Source organism: Megalopta genalis, chromosome 11 (assembly GCF_051020955.1).
Source record: "Megalopta genalis isolate 19385.01 chromosome 11, iyMegGena1_principal, whole genome shotgun sequence".
Classification (NCBI taxonomy): Eukaryota; Metazoa; Arthropoda; class Insecta; order Hymenoptera; family Halictidae; genus Megalopta; species Megalopta genalis.
In genome coordinates this window covers 14,518,616-14,534,543 of record NC_135023.1, presented here as the reverse complement: position 1 = coordinate 14,534,543, position 15,928 = coordinate 14,518,616, and the positions used below count along the sequence as shown (strand labels likewise).

The 15,928-nt window shown below is 40.6% G+C and overlaps 1 protein-coding gene across 1 annotated transcript in view; it reads left to right on the top strand.

The window, feature by feature from the left end:
- AstA-R1 (allatostatin A receptor 1) overlaps window positions 1-15,928 on the top strand; it is an 83,204-nt gene that overhangs the window by 18,335 nt on the left and 48,941 nt on the right. The window contains exons 4-5 of the mRNA XM_033468065.2: window positions 6,584-6,853; window positions 13,081-13,326. Of these exons, the coding sequence (XP_033323956.1) occupies window positions 6,584-6,853; window positions 13,081-13,326 (516 nt within the window). The remainder of the gene's footprint in view (window positions 1-6,583; window positions 6,854-13,080; window positions 13,327-15,928) is intronic.

Here is a 15,928-nt window from a genome sequence, read left to right as displayed (position 1 = left end):
GGATTTTGTGTACGCGTACATCGACGACATACTGGTGGCATCGTCGACAGAAGAGGAGCACTTGCGCCACTTGGAGGAAGTTTTTTCACGCCTCGACAAGTACGGCGTGACCGTCAACGGGGCGAAATGCATTTTCGGCCAGGCGCAGGTTAAATTCCTGGGGTTCACCGTATCGTCCAAAGGCACCAGCCCGTTGGAATCAAAGGTGGAGGCGATCACCAACTACCCCCAACCGACCACCGCAAAACGGCTGAGGCAGTTCCTGGGTATGCTAAATTTCTATAGGCGTTTCATGCCCAGGGCTGCGCAGGTACAAGCGCCCCTCAATAACCTACTGCACGACGGCATCAAGGGTAACGCCAAGTTGGCGTGGACCGAGGAAGCTACCGCGGCTTTCGCCGAGGCGAAGGACAGTTTGAGGCAGGCGGCGTTATTGTCGCATCCGAGGGACGACGCGCCACTCGCCTTGTTCTGCGACGCGTCCGATTTTGCTGCAGGTGCGGCACTGCAGCAGCGGGTCGGAAAGGATTGGCAGCCGGTGGCTTTCTTCTCCAGGAAGCTCAGCGCCGCCGAGCGGAATTACGGCGCGTACGACCGGGAAATGTTGGCCATTTACTCGGCAATCAAGCATTTCCGACACATGGTGGAGGGGCGAACATTCACCATCTACACGGACCACAAACCGTTGACATTCGCCTTCCAACAAAAGCCCGAGAAATGTTCTCCCAGGCAATTTAGATACCTGGATTTCATCGGGCAGTTCACCACCGACATCCGCCACATCGCCGGGAAGGACAACGTCGTCGCCGACGCGCTATCCAGGTTGGAAGAAGTGGTAGAGTCTTTCAGCTACACCGATTTGGCGGAGTCTCAGCAGCGCGACGCGGAACTTCAGGCGTACATGAGCGGGAGAATAAAAAACAATTTACGTCTAAAACGGATACGCCCGCCCGATTCGAACACTGAAGTGATCTGTGACGTGTCTACCGGGATTGCGCGACCTTTCGTCACGGGACAATTCAGGCGAGCCGCATTCGACTCGATGCACCGCTTGGCGCATCCAGGCGTTAAAGCAACGGTGAGACTCGTGACGGAACGATATGTGTGGCCGTCCGTCAAAGCCGATTGCCGGAGTTGGGCTCGCGGTTGCGTTCCGTGCCAGCGCGCCAAAATAAACAAGCACGTTTTCGCGCCGCCGGGAAGTTTCGACGCGCCGACCGGAAGATTCGAGCACGTGCACATAGACATTGTAGTTCTTCCGGTCTCAGAGGGGTTCAAGTACTGTTTAACCTGCGTCGACCGTTTTACGCGCTGGCCCGAGGCTTTCCCAATTCGGGATCAAGAAGCTTCGACCGTGGCACGCGCCTTTTACGAGGGTTGGATTTCACGGTTCGGAACCCCGTTGCGCGTGACGACCGACCAGGGTCGACAATTCGAGTCGCGCTTGTTTCAGGCATTGTCACAGTTAACAGGTGCAGCCCACTGGCGGACAACGGCCTATCACCCGGCGGCAAACGGAATGGTGGAGAGATTCCACCGCCAATTTAAGGCAGCAATCCGTTGCCAGCAAAACGTCAGCTGGACAAAGGTTCTTCCCACCATCTTGCTGGGCATCCGCGCAGCCTGGAGGGAGGACTTACAATCCACCGCAGCTGAGCTGGTCTACGGCGAGACACTGCGCCTACCAGGGGAATTCCTGGTCCCACAGAGAGCGGAGTCGCTGCCGCTGCCAGGGGATTTTGTCGCGGGATTACGAAAGCATTTCGCGACCCTCGCCCCAACGCCTGGCAGCAATCACTCGACGAAACGAGTTTTCGTTTTCAAGGACCTCGCCACGGCAGAGCATGTGTTCGTGCGGAACGACGCCGTGCGAGGAATCCTCCAGCCGCCATACGACGGCCCATACAGGGTCCTCGAGCGAGGGGACCGGACTTACTCCCTCAGTATCCGGGACAAGGCGGTCACAGTGACCATAGATCGCCTAAAGCCGGCGTACTTGCTGGCTACAGATCCAGCACCGCCGACGATACCAGGGGCAACACAGCCAGCGTTACCTGGAGAGTCCGAGGGGCCACCAACACCATCATCACCACCCACTCCGAGCGAGTTTACGGGGCAGCCGCCCCAACCATCGCCACCATCTCGGGGTCCGGCGGTGCCGCCCCCCATAGTAGTACCACCAGGTGCGGGTTTACGCACCACACGGTCCGGAAGAAGAGTGCGTTTCCCGGACCGATTGCAAGTTTCGTGATCGAGTCAATCACTGGCGGGGGGGTGATGTGGCGGCGACAAGCCGGCGCCACGTCTCCGCCATGTGTTTAGTTTTAAGGCGTAAGAATGTTTGGACGAATGGGCCGGGCTGCATGCTGTGCGTTAGCGTCGAGCGAATGTCTAGACGATTGGTTTGAGTGTCGCGTAGAATGAATGCGTCTAGCCAGGACAGAGTGAAAGCGAACCGTGAGAATGAGAAAGAATGATCTGGATGGGATGCATCGGTGAGCGAATGGTTAGTTCAGTAAGAACCCTCATCGGGAACGGTACGCGAGCGTCGCGGGTTTAGTCCCGATTGTAAATAAAGATAGTCTAATTGTAACCGGGTTCAATTCTCTCTTCCCGTCGCCGATCCCACCTCCTCAATTCCAATAAAATTTTAGTCGAAGAATTTATTCGACTAGTTATTCGAATAAAATTTTGTTCGAACAATTTACTCGAAATATCGTTCTAAAAAAATTGTATTTGTATAACGCTCAACTGTGGTTGACGTAAAACACGAGTGGGCAGCATGATGCAAAAATACAGCGCATAAACCAGAAATTCTGAATATGTATAAAAATCTGCATTAGTAAATTCTTTTGAAATACTATTTTCTAGTTCAGACTGCTCGTTAATGTGAGAATGTGGCTGCTGTTAAAATCGTGCTGTTGTTATCGAGTGTCACGAGAAGATTGCGGGGAAACAGACGTCAGGTGAAGCGTCAAATGAATCCGAATCCGTGAAATTTCGATGGCCACTAATTCGGCAGGCAACGCGTTAACCACGACCAGTGTTTCTCTCTTTTCCTTTCGCGATCGAGCACTGTAATTGGGCTGCATACTTCCCGTCAGGATTCCCGAAGGCTTTTCGATTCGGTTTGTTCTCGGTATGTCGCGTGAAACGCGAAAAAATCCTGTCCTGCGCGCGTTGCAGCTCTTTTGATTGACTTCTTCAATCCGGTTACTCGTTATAATGGATCGCATTCACGCGGAGCCGGATTTCGATACCGTAAAACGGTTAAAAGCTCGATAGTCCGAAAAACGCGCTATTCAAGACTCTGCTTGTTGTTTGAACTACCAGGAAGCTCGTTCAAAAAAAAAAAAAATTCTGAAAGATGAAGGAAAAAATGCTCGTTGAAACGCGAGGGCTGGTAAAAACAGACGCACGGTGCGTTCAGCTAATGAGCGTTAGGGATAAAAAAAACTCCTGAATTACGGACTCGATTTTTAATAGAGATATTAAAAGGGAATACATCAAATTTTTATTCGAATAAAATTTTATTCAGATAGATTTTTATCTGGATAAATTTGTATTCGATCGAATATTTATCCGATATTGTCGAATAAAATTTTATTCGTTATTCTTTATCTTTTATCCGTCATCCGAATGAAATTTTGCCCGTCTCTGTTTCCAACCTTACCCGAGTTGTTCAACACATTCTTAAATTCTACTCAAACCGACTGAAAAACCGATCTACCGATTTTTGACCGCAGAAAAACGCACTGCACAGTTCGCTGGCCAGCTGATGGAACAGATCGCGAGGATCGTTTATTCGGCGCTTCGTTCTAATTAATACTTTCGAAATGACTGGGAAGAAAGCGACCGGCAAGTTGATATAAACCTAGTTTAAATTGAAGTCGATGGGCGGAAGATCCGTAGATACTATCTACCCTTAATTCCCCAATGACCGTTCCCTGCCGTAATTACCTTCGAATGGGAGGAACAAAGTCAGCCAAGAAACTAAAATCATTCGGGCTCTCGAGCACTGTAAATGTGAAACTAATACTTAGCAATGGCACTTCCCGCGGTTCAGGAATGAAATTCAAACACTTTCATAACTCGATGGATTAGCTTTTCTTGCGGGTCCATGTAATTTTTGTTTCCGACGAAAAAATACGAAAAGGTAGTTTAAAATTTCTAATTTATATTTTGAAAACTTTTGAAGCTGATAAGAAGCTTGAAGTACCAGGCAAACTTTAATCAGGCTACATTTATTTAAAGGAAATTCGTTGATGAAATAACTTCATTACATATAAATTCATTTAAAGGAAATTTGTTGCTTAAATCATTTTATTATTACAATGGAAACAACAGATTTTGTACCCCGAGTAAATTAAAACTAGACGTCATGATTTTGTGTCTTTGTTTCATTTACATTTTGTTATTAATAAATGCAAGAAGTGTCGTCGTTTCTTCGGAAACTGTTCAATTTAATCATCAATTATTTGTGTACTATTTTCAATAAATATAGTATATTTGGTTTTCCAAATATATTTTTTAGCGATTTGGAACAAGCGCGATGTTTCGCTGTTTCCTGATTTAAAGCAACCGAAATCATTGCAAATATAAACTTATAAATTTCCTACTTGCTTTCTTTTTAGTTGATCGTGAAAAAATATCGAGGAGTAATTAATTCTCGAGAAGAGCATTCAGCAACTCGAACGAGTTGATAATAATGTTGTAATGCAAATTTTTTGATGCATTTGTATCGGGATGACAAGCGCGAACGTTGGTTTCCAATCCCTGATCAGTACAATGACAATTAACACCCATTGTGGGTGAAATTGATCCAGACGCGTTGGGGATATGTGGTTGACAGTAACGTGACAAATGCGAGCGTTCAATTGGTGTGGATGTTGCGCGTTTTCTGCGGGTATCATTCGATTCTCTCTGAACGCGAAGCACATTGTTTTGCTTTATAAAGTTCTGTGACACTCGGTTGACAAGAATAGCACGAAGAATGTGTATACTGCTTGATCGTGATCATTCGCTGATTATAGTCCGATCGTGTTACGTATACGCAAGTTCAGCTCGTGGAATTTGATAGTTCGATGATAATTGATACTAATTTCTTCTTTTTTATCCAATCTAGATTGTAGAAGAGTTTTGCCCAAAATAATGATAATCACGTAATCGTTCAAATGAATTAATAACTTTGTAGTAATTAATTCCTCGTTTACACGTTAGTGCAAATTAGGCTCCTTGTACCTTAATCTTTCCTGTTTTCGTGTCTGTCATGATATTTGAAGAAAATAGGCAAACTATAATTTTGCAGTGGTATAAATACTAACACATTGCATGCGAGACACGTAATAAGGAGCTAAATAAAATCAAATGCAAGTTCATAGTAGAGTAGTAACTACTTTGCAAAACAATTCCAGTCTCACTATCAAGAATGATTCGCGTACAATGTGTTAAGGATCGTGTAACAATTTCGAAATTATTTGTTGATGTAATATGCAAATTATTTGTAGCTCGCTTAAATCACATCGATGCATTCCTATGCGGCACAAATTGTCGAATAGAGAGATAGTTCCACATTTCGCAAACTATTATATCCGTACCGTATGCATAAACGAAATAGACAGTTGCAGTTTCATGAAATTCAATCTTGATATTACGGGCGCAGCGTCGAACAAGTTTCAAGACTCACTATCTCGCGAAGAAAAGTCTAAATTATACAGAATGTTCCAAAAATTCTCTGACAACAGGAATACACGCGTTGCTTGTTAAATACACATAAAATCTTAATCATCCTCCTGATTTACTTCATGTACCAGAGTACGTTTCAGTTGAAACAGAAGTATGCATCTATGTGTATTACATTAAATTCGACGCTTCAGAACTGCAATTGTTGCACACGCTGTTCCAAAAATTTCTCTACTAACAGAATATATATATTTATATATATACTGTTAAGTATATTAAAGTTAAATATAAAGTAAAGTTAAATATACTGTCTCTTACTAACCAGTTTACCTGTTTTTGACGAGTATACTCGTCATGAAGAAACGACAACATTTTCTGTTACGAAGAAATCTCGAAAACAACTGACTGATTAAAAATGTTATATCATTGATGTTCTCTATTAAATTATATATTTTATAAAGGCGTCGCATTTAAGCAAGAACCGAAGAAAATCAAACAATGTGGTAACAGTAATTCACACCCTTCTCGAAGAGACAGCTAGCCGATTAAATACATATCGAACCTAGATCGTCGTTTACCAAATGCGTTTTCCTTGATTTACTTCGTGTCCTGAAATACGATTCAGCTGAAACCCAAGTACAGGTAAATTCGATGCTTCGAAGCCGTAACTGTTCTTGCGATCATCCTCGAACGTTTAAATTACACTCGCGGCGCTGCGCGAGACCCATAAATCTTGGCGGCCGAAAAACCGTCGCCCTCTCCATTCGAAACTGTCTCACGTTCGACAAAGAATGTTTCCCGTATTTTGCGAGCGATTCGATCACGATCGCGTGGCTTGCACACGTTCGACGCGCTATCCGTTCCCGAGGGCTGCTCCTTTATATATGCAGATTCGCTTTAGTTTCAGGACATGGACGGCGCATCGTCGTCGGAGAATCTGACGGCTTGTCGAATCCTACCGCAGTATGATTGGCCGTTCTTCCAAACGTCGTTCTTCCTGACGAGCTACCTGCTGCCACTGATGCTGATATGCTATTTTTACATTTGCATGCTCGTCAGGCTGTGGCGTCGCTCACGCGTCAGCGCCGAGAGTCGACGCGGAAGGAGACGCGTTACGAGGCTGGTGCTCGTCGTCGTCGGCGTTTTCGCAGTTTGTTGGTGTCCTATCCAGGTTAGTATCGCCCTCGCCTGTCCAACAAGGTATCCTGATAGCTACACCTTGCGTCGGGTCTCCGGTTCGCATGTTTCGAAACATAGCGGCGAGAGGTTTACAGAGAAAATATTTGCAATATAGTATTTTCAATTATAGATTTTCGAATGTGGGATACAGAATTTCAGTAAAATAAATATTTTAGTTTGATAATCCACAGCCAGAGCGTGAAATAAATATTTTATTTTGATAACGTGAAACGTAAAATGAGATGGTCTATTTTGGTCATCTAAAGCAGTGCTTGGAACGCTTCGGAACGCAACATTAGGCTCCGCCTCCTGACAACCGCCGCAACGCCTCGCTCTCCGCGTTGCTTCAATCGACTGTGAGCAGATGGAAGCAACGCGGGGAGCGAGGCGTTGCGGCGATTGTCAGGAGGCGGAGCCTAATGTTGCGTTCCGAAGCATTCCGAGCACCGATCTATAGCATGAAAAATAAATATCTTATTTTGATAATCTAAAACATAAAATAAAATATTTTTTATTTCGTGAACATAAAGCATAGAATAGAATACTTTCCCTACTTCTTTTCCCACTATTTGCCATTTAGAATACTATTTTACCCAGCCCTGATCTTACCCAGCTCATGTAATCAAAGTAAAATTGAAAACTCGTACGATACCGATTATTTTTTTGAATATTCTAACCTTTTTATGGTCCTAACGAAAGTAGGGAAAAATTATATTAAAATTAAGCTAAAATAATAATACATTATATATCAGATATAATATATTACCGTAAAAATTAGTTTTTAGATCTGACCCAAATATGGGTGAGGCGGCAGTCAAAGTGTTAAGATGGACGTGCTTCGTTTACACGATTACGAAGCTTTAACAGAAAATATATCTTACATAATATGTAAACCATATCTCAGTTTGTGATCTAACATTGTCTTTTAGCAGTACCACATGAATAGATGGAACAGTTTAGCACTAAACATAAATCGTCGCTAGTCTGTGAGAGTAGAATCTGATACTTTTAAAGCGATGCAGTTTCTATGATAAGTACACCACTTACGTATACTTGGTAAATACTGTACAGAGTGAATAATGTAACGCAATGATCTTGAATAATTCTGCTATTATACTACATGTGAATATTCATTCACTGTCAGCGTTACACGCACGTCGAGATCATATTTCGCGTGAAAAGCGAAATTATATTGCCTTATAATTTATTTCGCGATTAAGGTCGCAAGAGTCGGTTGCATAAGGATAACGTTCATCAGCAGAGAATAGTACTACCCCTTGAATTGACGTGGACTGAAATATTCACACGTTAAATCCCCTTTAATGTCCTCGCAACCTGTTCCGCTTCATACTATGCGGCAGGAAGTTAATTTTACGTTCGCCATCGCGAGATTAACAAGACAAACTGTGACAAAAAATACTATTTCGAGTATAAGCAAATTTATTATATTCAATATATTTTTGCCAACCAGATTTTAATATATAAATGCCATTTTTGAAGATGTACCAGTCTTTTGAACGAATAAACTCGGCTATGGAGATATTAATACTTTTATATTACTATTATATTACTATTCTTATTTTATTTACTATTATATATTTATTATATTACTATTTTATTTTATATTACTATTGATACTTATTATATTAAAATCTTAATATTTTAATATTTTAATATCTTTGTGGTTAAAAAAATTAACATCTACTGATGATGGAACGGGTGAAGAGGGTGGAATGTTGCAAAATTTCATACTTTAATTCATTTGGAAACTGTTTTCTCATAGACAAATTAGACTGCGAATTTTCGTGCAAAATAGAAATTACATCAACTGTAAGATATCGAAACTAAATAACATGTTCGTCCTTGCTTCAATCATTTACATAGATCAAAAATATACATTGGGGTTTTTAAATTCTTCTTTGTCACAAATGCATCAAATCCGCAATCTATTATGTAACTCGAAACAATTATCAAAAGTACAGAATTGAAAAAATTTGTTTTGCTAAAAATATTTATGTCATAAAAATCCGACATTGCATACGCTCCGACCTAATATAATAAAAAATGCTTTTACGGTTGCATTTAATGGATGCAGCTGAAATGGGGGACGATAACGAATTTAGCATAAAATACGGGATGTACACGCAAGTGAGAAGATTTAAATATTCTTGTTATTCATAGCTGGCAAAATATTTTTAAGCAGTTGTTTATTTTAATGTATTTAACGAACTCCGCGCTGTTCCGAAGGAGATATTAAAATTTTGTTGTTCGTGAATGTAGGCCACGTGTCGGCGTTCTCCTTGCCAGTGGCGAGTTAAAGTTTTCCTGACGATATTTCTGTTTTTGTCCATCCCCTCGGAAAGTTCGACTTTGTTTCAACCAGTTTTCCTACGTACACGTATACAGCCGAGATTTTTAGGCATTCCCATTCATGTGACCCATTCTCGTAAAACTTGGATGCTTATATGAAATATTTATTATAGTCTCGCAAGCTATTTTCCTTGTTTAAACACAATGTTACCTTATTCTCGCGATTATTTAAAATAATAGGAAACTATTCGGTCTTCAGTGAAGTCGTTTCGTTTTTCAAAAAATGTTCGTCGTGCAAACGTGTTCAAAAGATTTCAAAGTTACCAGAAAAATGTCAAGAAGTGCTTTCTTTCTTTTTTTACTCCGAACATTAAAAAAAAAATCCAACTTCGTGAATTTTAACAAACGTGAGTCAAGCAGACGTTTCTTCGTTGTTGAATAATTTCAATAAGTCTAAAATAATACATAGATGTCCCAAAATCCTTTTATTATTTTCATTACAATTTTCATCCAAATTACGCAGTCCAATTATTAGAGAAATTCTACCAAACACTTCAATCTCCTTTACCGCAGTAGAATCTCTTTTTAAAAATAACCTCGAGGTGCTTACGTTATTTTATCCCCTTGTAACAGCGGGAGCTATTTAATCTTCTACCGAAGTCTTTGAGTTTCAATTATCTCGTTACAGAATCGTGTCTCCTTCACAAAAAAAAAAGAAGAGAAAAATGTGCACGAGAAAAGTAATCACTGAGGTTTCAGTTATAAAAGCCCAAGCGATATTTCCAGCCTTTTAACGTCACCATCTAGCGCACGTGTTACGTGATTTCAAACATCGTCCACGCGTTCCAGCGGCTCTTTAACAAATTACGAACCGCTGAATGGGTGCAACAGCGTGCAACAAATGGCTTTATGATACACAAGCATAGGTGAAAAGTGCAATCCGATGCAATCTGGAATAGGCGGAAATGAAAACCGGCGGTGAAATGAAAAAAAGTTACGATACTAACAAGGGAACGTACGATCACAGAAATCGCTTTTAAAACGAGACTGGGGGAAAGTTATAGTACTTATCTACTATAAAAAAATATAATAATAATATAATAAAATCCTAATAAGTAGTTATATTTTCCCCAAAAATGCGTCGTTCTCGAAATATTGAGATTCAAAGTTTTCAAATAAACTTCCTCTATAATCTACGTACATGGTTGCGTACTGAATCGCAGTATCTCAAACACGAAAGCCTATTTCGAAAAATCCTACCAGATTTTTTTGATGTTAGACACGTACTGTAACATTCATCCGCTTTCGAAAGCGATTTCAACGATCGCAATTGTAAGTGCGCGGATTGTACGTGTCGACGATAGTTGTTTTTCCACGGTGCATCGGGCCGACCCCGTACGATTTGCAAGAACGTTCCGCGATGCGTTCTGATTGCATGGTGACGCGCAAATAGGATTAAGTCCTCGACGATGTACACAATAATCTGTCGGAGTTATCGCGGGCTCGGTGTCACGCAAACCGCTGCAGAGCCCATTGAGAACTGCCGCTTGGGGATTGAAATGTGTCCCTCTGTTCGGAACATTTCGGGGAAGGCACCGCGCTGGAAAAATTTTGCGGACGATACCGATGCAATAGCAATTAACTGCGACCCCTATTCGTGTTAATGGAGACGGAAGATAAATTGCGGCAAGGAAATGGTACGGCGAGATTCAGTAATTAACCGCGGTTCACTGGTAATTGCGATCGCTGCACAAATAATGATCCTTTATACGAACAGCTTAGCGCACATTTTAAATGTTGCAATGTCATTTGAAAATATTTGTAAAGGCTGTTTCCCATTGCTGAAACGCGTCCAGTTGCTTCCCAAATCGTTCTTCACTTCGATTCAACTTTGATGGATATTAAACGAGCAGACTGCGATTCTTTATGCGAATTCTCACTTCTTTGCGTTATTTAACTAAAATTCAAACTAAAGAAAAGTTTTCTTAGAGAATGACTCGTTGTGAAAAGAAAAGAAAAATGCTTGTATGCTTTATTAATTTATACGTTGCATTTTTGAAATCTCCATAAGCCATGAATGCATAAAGATACGAATCTATCAATGAGTAATATCATCTGTATTTGTAATTGTATTTGTCGTTAGACTAAGTGTATTGTGTCTGTTGTATTATCGAAGAATCGTGAGTTATTCTGTAACGTAATTAAATTCTTCATATGATGTATATTTTTAAATTGTAGGTAAAAATAATAGAAATGGTGATCTGTATTCAATACAGTAGCTTTCGTTCATCTAGAATAACATCAAGACAAAAATTGTGTTTAATAATATTTACTTTTCACGTTAAAAAATTGTCCATCATTTTCTCGTGAAAGAAAGAAATTACTATCCGAAGAAGCCGATACATTTCGCCATAATATTAATTTCGTTACGCGAAACCTACCTTACGCTTCGAATTTTTGACTCGAACATTGTGTGTTCGCGCGCGAACTTCTCGCGAAGAAATATTGAATCCGTGATTCCGGACGCATTGTTGCGGCCGTGAGAGCTGGCGTGCGATAATGGAAGGTGAAGTGTCGAAACGGCGGAGTAGTGGCGCAGAAAAAAATGTGTTGCCGCACGCAATCCTGTGTCTGGACCATTTGGATTAATGCAACTTTTTGTCCTTTTGTTCCGGGGGATGAGCGCGGCGAATATTTGCACGCTGTTCGCGCGGTGTTCTTGCTGGAACGACGGCGAGTGTACGGCGATCGCGAGCGAACACCAGGGAAACGAGGTTTATTGAGTCGTCTCGATGAGATGTTTGTCTCTGGGAACGAGATAAGAAATTGCCCGGTTTATTGCGACGGAAAGTAAGATTTTGTACATCACGATTCGTCTCTCGTCGCGTCGTTAAATGATCCAATCGTTGTCGGACGAGGACGTCGCGAATATTGCTGAGTGCAACCTTTCCCCTGGTTTCCGACAGCGATGTAATGAAACCGGAGTGTAATTGATGGGCACATTTATCGGAATTGGTTGGACGAAGAATTGTCCTAATCGAATGAAATTCTGCACTCGCGTATGCCGTCGCGTCCGCTTTCATTCGGAAACAGATCTCTGACGTCGCTTTTACAATAATCGATCACAGATGAAGCCCGTGAGGAACGGTGTCAGTCAAATTTTTCATCCATAATTAATCAGTAATTCCAGTGTTTTAATTTCTGTCTGCGCCGATGCAGAGGTACTCGAGTTAAACGCATCATTCAAGCACGATTATCGGGAAATACTTGGCTGTTTTAAAATTATGCAAATAGAGGAGAGAGCGAGTTTGACGTTTCGTCGGAGAGTATCGAAGAACATTTTGCTGGACTGGAAAAAAAATAGAGAACACGCTGAGAAGTTTCTGAAACCGACGCTGGATTCTTTGTTTTATAATTATTAACATTGTAGCGATGACTTTATGGCTATTGCTGGTCACATTTAATTATTCTGGATAATTTTGTAACAATAAATGCAATATGTCAATGAATGTGGTTGCTATTAAAAGATAAGACAAGCTAGTCACTTTGACTGTTCGATAGTTCTCAAGTAACAATTAACAACACTAAAACTTGTTACGTCGCGTTCCAAAATAATTTACACATTGTTAAATTTATAGTTAAAAAGCTATTGAAAATGTAATCGTTGTATAAGTCGCCAAACTCGATTTCATAAATTGACTGTATCGCTAAGTCGTAGAAAATGAAAATACCATAAGTCAGAGAAACTATTTCGACTTCGCGACTTTAGAGTTAGGTTTCGAGTGCAAAGGGTTAAGCTGTATATTTATTTCGCACTAGAGAAAGGTTGAGCAATGTAAAAAATTATGATTCTGACATTCCGTGTCCGAGGATGTTAATTAATTCGATGCTTTTGGTGTTTTGCAAAAGGTGATCCTGGTGACTAAATCATTAAACGTGTACCCGTTGACACCGGCGACGATAATGGTGCAAATAGGAAGCCACATTCTGGCCTACATGAACAGCTGCATCAACCCCTTCCTCTACGCCTTCCTCAGCGACAGTTTCCGGAAAGCTTTCCGGAAAATTATCTACTGCACCCCTCGGTCGGATCAGAACAGACAGGGACCAGTGACGAGGACTACGAGAGCTTCCAGTACTGGCGACATACCCTAGGTGAGTTCTATATTTTTATACTTCCAGACTCTCTTAGGGGAATTATTCATTATTAGATATAAATTGCAGAGCTCTTATCTAAAAAGTACAAAAATCGTTGAACAATCGTTGATTGATTTATAGATGTACATATTTATAATACTAATTGAGTTAGATCTCATAAATCACTTTACGAAAAGAACACAGCTTTGTTTAATTATAGTACTGCCAAATGTGTATTTGCAATGCGCAATTATTAATGCTTCATTACAAAATAATGAGAATTTAGAGAAGCTAGGTTCCATGTAAATTGACAATTTAAACAAAACTAATCCTCCGTTATGTTCCTGATGGTATGAATTATTTCGAATAATGATCGTAGAGATTATTCATTAGTATTTCGTTCTAACACAAGCTACATGGTAATCGCATATTGAATTTTATTACTGGACTGCGACTACATAATTGGAAACAGTAGGAATACTAAAAGAATTGAAGAGTGGCAATGTAATAAATGAATCTTATTGAAATTATTTAAGACAAATCTATTTACTCAGTCTATTTATTACAAACAAAAATCGTTTACAATTCTATTTATTTAGATTGATCGTCGAACATTTCTACCTGCATATAATTTCGATCACTCTAAACTGTCCTTAATTTTGAGATCATAATTAGAATAATCATTTTTACGCAAGCGATATTTGCCAGATACACATTCAATTCTTACTTAAAATTTTAATAAGTTGCAAACTGTATGTTGATACTTTTCAATTACATGAATTTGTCTACTGCTCGAAATAGAATCTATTAATTGTTGTTATAAATTCAGAAAATCTGAAGAAGAGTTTGACCCGCTATTAAAAAGTAACACGTTTCGATCGGTTAAGATCAGATTCGATAAGTTTCGGCGCGTTCGGATTCCGAATCCAACGTTTCCCTCGCTTTAGCGTTTCACCCGAGGTCCGATATTTTCGCGCCGAGTTCCAGGATAGGATTAATTACTTCGGAGGCAATTAGCCGCTCATAATGGCGACAGAGTGAAACACATCTTTTACCTTATTCGCTCTTCGACCTCCCGAAAAAACTTCCTTTGTTTCCTGGACGTGCCAGAGGGCTTTGAAAACACATTCGCTTCCTCCTCTTTTTTTTCACCCTGCCGCCTCTTCTCCGAGCGCTACTTGTGTCGCTGTAGGCGTAGAGATTCTCAAGTTGAAAATCCAAGGCCATCCGGGGCCCGCGCTCATAGGGATCGTCTAGCCTACAGTGGCCTCGGCTACCCCCGGCACCCGTTGTAAATTACACTCCTCGTTCCAGTGCAAGTGCAATTTCCTATATTTTCCATCCCGCGTCGCAAACCAGCCGCGCCGCTTCTGCGTCGGACAATTGCCGCTGGGAGTTCCGTCGATGATCCTTTGTAATCGCCACGCTGATAAACAGCGTCCAGGAAATACTGCAACGCCCGTTTGCTTCGCTATTAACCCTTTCAATTTGTAGTCCAGACGCACGGCGAGATATTCGCACCTAGAAAACGTACGGTTATAATTGCATATTTGTTTTTTATTTTGTCATTTTATGTAGTTAATACGTCATAACCTTTTTCAGACTTAACTAGGCGACAGCATAGTTTACTGTACAATGACAAAAATACTTTTTTTTCTAAATTTTACTATTACTTGGAGTGGCAAAAAAACATTAAAAACTGTAGTCTTTTAACTTTTCTGTTTGAACCTGGAAGGTTTCGTAGATCTAAGTAACTTGTATTAATTTCATTGAAATAAGTCGTCGCATAGTCATGCTACAGCCATTGAAACGTGCTAAACTTACCTGTTTTTTGGTTGAAATCTTTAAAATATTGTGATTTTTACGATCATTAATTGTTTGTAACTCATAACTAGAATGCGGATTTTATGCATTTATTAAAAAAAAATGAATGAACGGAGCACGGAACAATAAAGATATAATACGTATTTAAAAATGCTCTTTGATAATTTTTATTATGTTAATGTCATTAGAAAAAGAAATACACTTTTCTCTAGCTTTGATTTTATGTAGTCGATGAAGAATATTTTTACTTTGCATAATTGTCCGCAGTCTATTCATAATAACGTCTTTTACATCTAATTTTGATATCTAAAAAGTTAGAAAACGAGAGATTTTATTTTTCCTGTTATTTCAAGTGATAGGAAAATTTAAAAAAAAAGGAGTATTTCAGTCATTGTACAGTGAACTATTTCCGGAAACATTAAAAAAAAAATTAGTAGAAGATATTTCGAAAAGATTCAAGTCGTATCGTTCAATTCGAAAGACATTGTTCTGTTTTAAACGGTGTCCCAATATTCATGCGAGTGACTGTAGTTAGGCCCGGAGCTATCCACTCGAAAAACTCACTTTTAAGAGCAGACCAGCGAAATTTTCACGAAGCATGCTGGCAGCAGCGGAGAATTTATTGGGGCACCTGCGCGAAAAAGAATCTCCGTGACTCGGTGCAATTCTTGCACCCAAAAGTACAATTAGAAACGTCGCTGTCCATCCAGTAGACAATGCTCATGAGTATAACGCATTCGTCTCTCCCAAGTTGTTCGAGCTACAAACCCGAGTGGACTAGTTTCTTCCAACTACA